General features: G+C 60.9%; 1 protein-coding gene across 1 annotated transcript in view; it reads left to right on the top strand.

Annotated features, from left to right (window-relative positions):
- The first annotated feature begins 65 nt into the window (after window positions 1-65).
- SCARF2 (scavenger receptor class F member 2) overlaps window positions 66-1,786 on the top strand; it is a 4,108-nt gene continuing 2,387 nt past the window's right edge. The window contains exons 1-3 of the mRNA XM_006768957.2: window positions 66-216; window positions 835-987; window positions 1,756-1,780. Coding sequence (XP_006769020.1) covers window positions 165-216; window positions 835-987; window positions 1,756-1,780 — 230 coding nt within the window. The 5' untranslated portion in view covers window positions 66-164. The remainder of the gene's footprint in view (window positions 217-834; window positions 988-1,755; window positions 1,781-1,786) is intronic.

Raw genomic sequence — 1,786 nt, 5'->3', positions numbered from 1 at the left:
TCCCTTTCCCTTTCCGCTCCCTCGGAGAACGAACCTCCCTCTAGGCCCCGCCCCAGCCCCGCCCCATTCACTCAGGCCCCGCCCCCGCTCCGCCCCGCAGGGAGCTCTCACTTGGGAGGAAGAAGCCGCCACAACGACTGTGCGGACGCTTCAGCCGCATCAGCATGAAGCTGCCCCGGATCCCGCTCCGCAGGCAGAAGCTACCCAAGGTCGTAGGTAAAGATACCCGCACAGGGTCGCTGGGGGAACACCTTCTTCCGCAAGAGGCTGCTGGGAAATGGGTGTGAAGGTGTCGGTGTGGGGAAATGCTGGGCCCTGAATGTTGATGTGGGTGGGCGTGGGCGTGGTGCGACGGAAGAGAAGGAAAAAGGGGATGATAATGTGCGCGAGCCCAGGGAGGAAGGTAGGAGGCCTAGGTGTGCAGGCAGGTGTGGGAGGCTTTGGGCTCTGACTCTGTGTGAGTGCTTGCATCTGGGGTGCCATGAGGGTGTGTGGACATCTGGGTCGGACAGCCCCCCCCCACTCCCCAGTTTGTAGGAGTATATGTTGGTGTGTTCACCTGGAGTTGTGGCACCTGTGCAAGGGAATTGCTGGCACCAGTTGGCAGGAGAGGGTCCTGCCTGGATCCCCTGCAGTGCCCTGGGTCCTTTCTGGAGCCCTCCGCCCTACCAAAGGGCCCTGGGTGAGGGGTTCTGCTTCTGTTGTCACTGCCTGTTGAATTGCCTGTGCCACTCACAGGCAGGGTAGGGCTGGTGCTCCATCATTTGTGGCAGGAGGGCACAGGCTCTGAGGCAGGGCTGGCCCCCTGTCAGCCGTGCCTCCCTCTTCCCTTAGTGGCCCATCACGATCTGGATAACACACTCAACTGCAGCTTCCTGGAGCCACCATCGGGGCTGGAGCAGCCCTCACCATCCTGGTCTTCCCGGGCCTCATTCTCCTCCTTCGACACCACTGACGAAGGCCCTGTGTACTGCGTGCCCCACGAGGGTGAGCACACTCTGCTTAAGCCTCACTCCCGCCCAGGGAACTGCTCCAGCTTAAAAGATCTCTGTGCGCGGGGGTACAGGCAGCATGGAGAGGGATGGTGTGGTGATGCTGTTAACGGGGGGCTGGACTCACAGCCGAGGCTGCAGAGCGGGGTTCTGTGCTGCCCTGCGTTGAACTGAGGTGGGGTCTGGGGAGATGGGTGGGCTCTCTTTTCTCTAACCACAGCCCAGGTTCGTTTCTGGGGGAGAGACCAGGTAGAGAGAAGGTTCTGGGCCCGAATAGGAGTTGACAGGAGAGGAGGTCTGCAAAATATGGGCACACACCTTGGCCCACAAGCGGCAGGAAGGAGCCTGCCTGGCTGAGATTCTGGCTTCTTTTCTACCCTGACCATCCACCTGGGTGACCTTGGGCAGGTGACTAACCTGGGCCTTAGAAGCCTTGTCTTTTAAAGAAGGAGATGTAATCCCCCTGCAGGTGTTAAAGGGTTACATTTGATGATGGTGGGTGGTCTCCAGGTTGGGGATGTGGGGGGAGGGGAGCGGGCGAGGCCAGGCTGAGGTTGGATGGAGCATTAGCTGGGAGCGTGCCTTCCACCCCCAGCACTCAGCCACAGCTCGGGGGCTAAGAACTAGATTTGTGGTTAGCGCTTTGGGTGCCAGGACGAAGCACCAGCGAGGGCCTAAGAGAAGGCGAAGGTTTGTGCCTGGAGGCTGGATGGCTCGGGCACGCTTTCTGTTTGCGGTGACCGCCCCGCTCGTTCTCTGTCAGAGGCGGCAACCGAGAGCCGAGGGAGGTCCCC

This window comes from Myotis davidii, unplaced genomic scaffold (assembly GCF_000327345.1).
Source record: "Myotis davidii unplaced genomic scaffold, ASM32734v1 scaffold223, whole genome shotgun sequence".
Classification (NCBI taxonomy): Eukaryota; Metazoa; Chordata; class Mammalia; order Chiroptera; family Vespertilionidae; genus Myotis; species Myotis davidii.
Note: the sequence above shows the minus strand (reverse complement) of the source record. Positions and strands in the feature narration are given on the sequence as shown.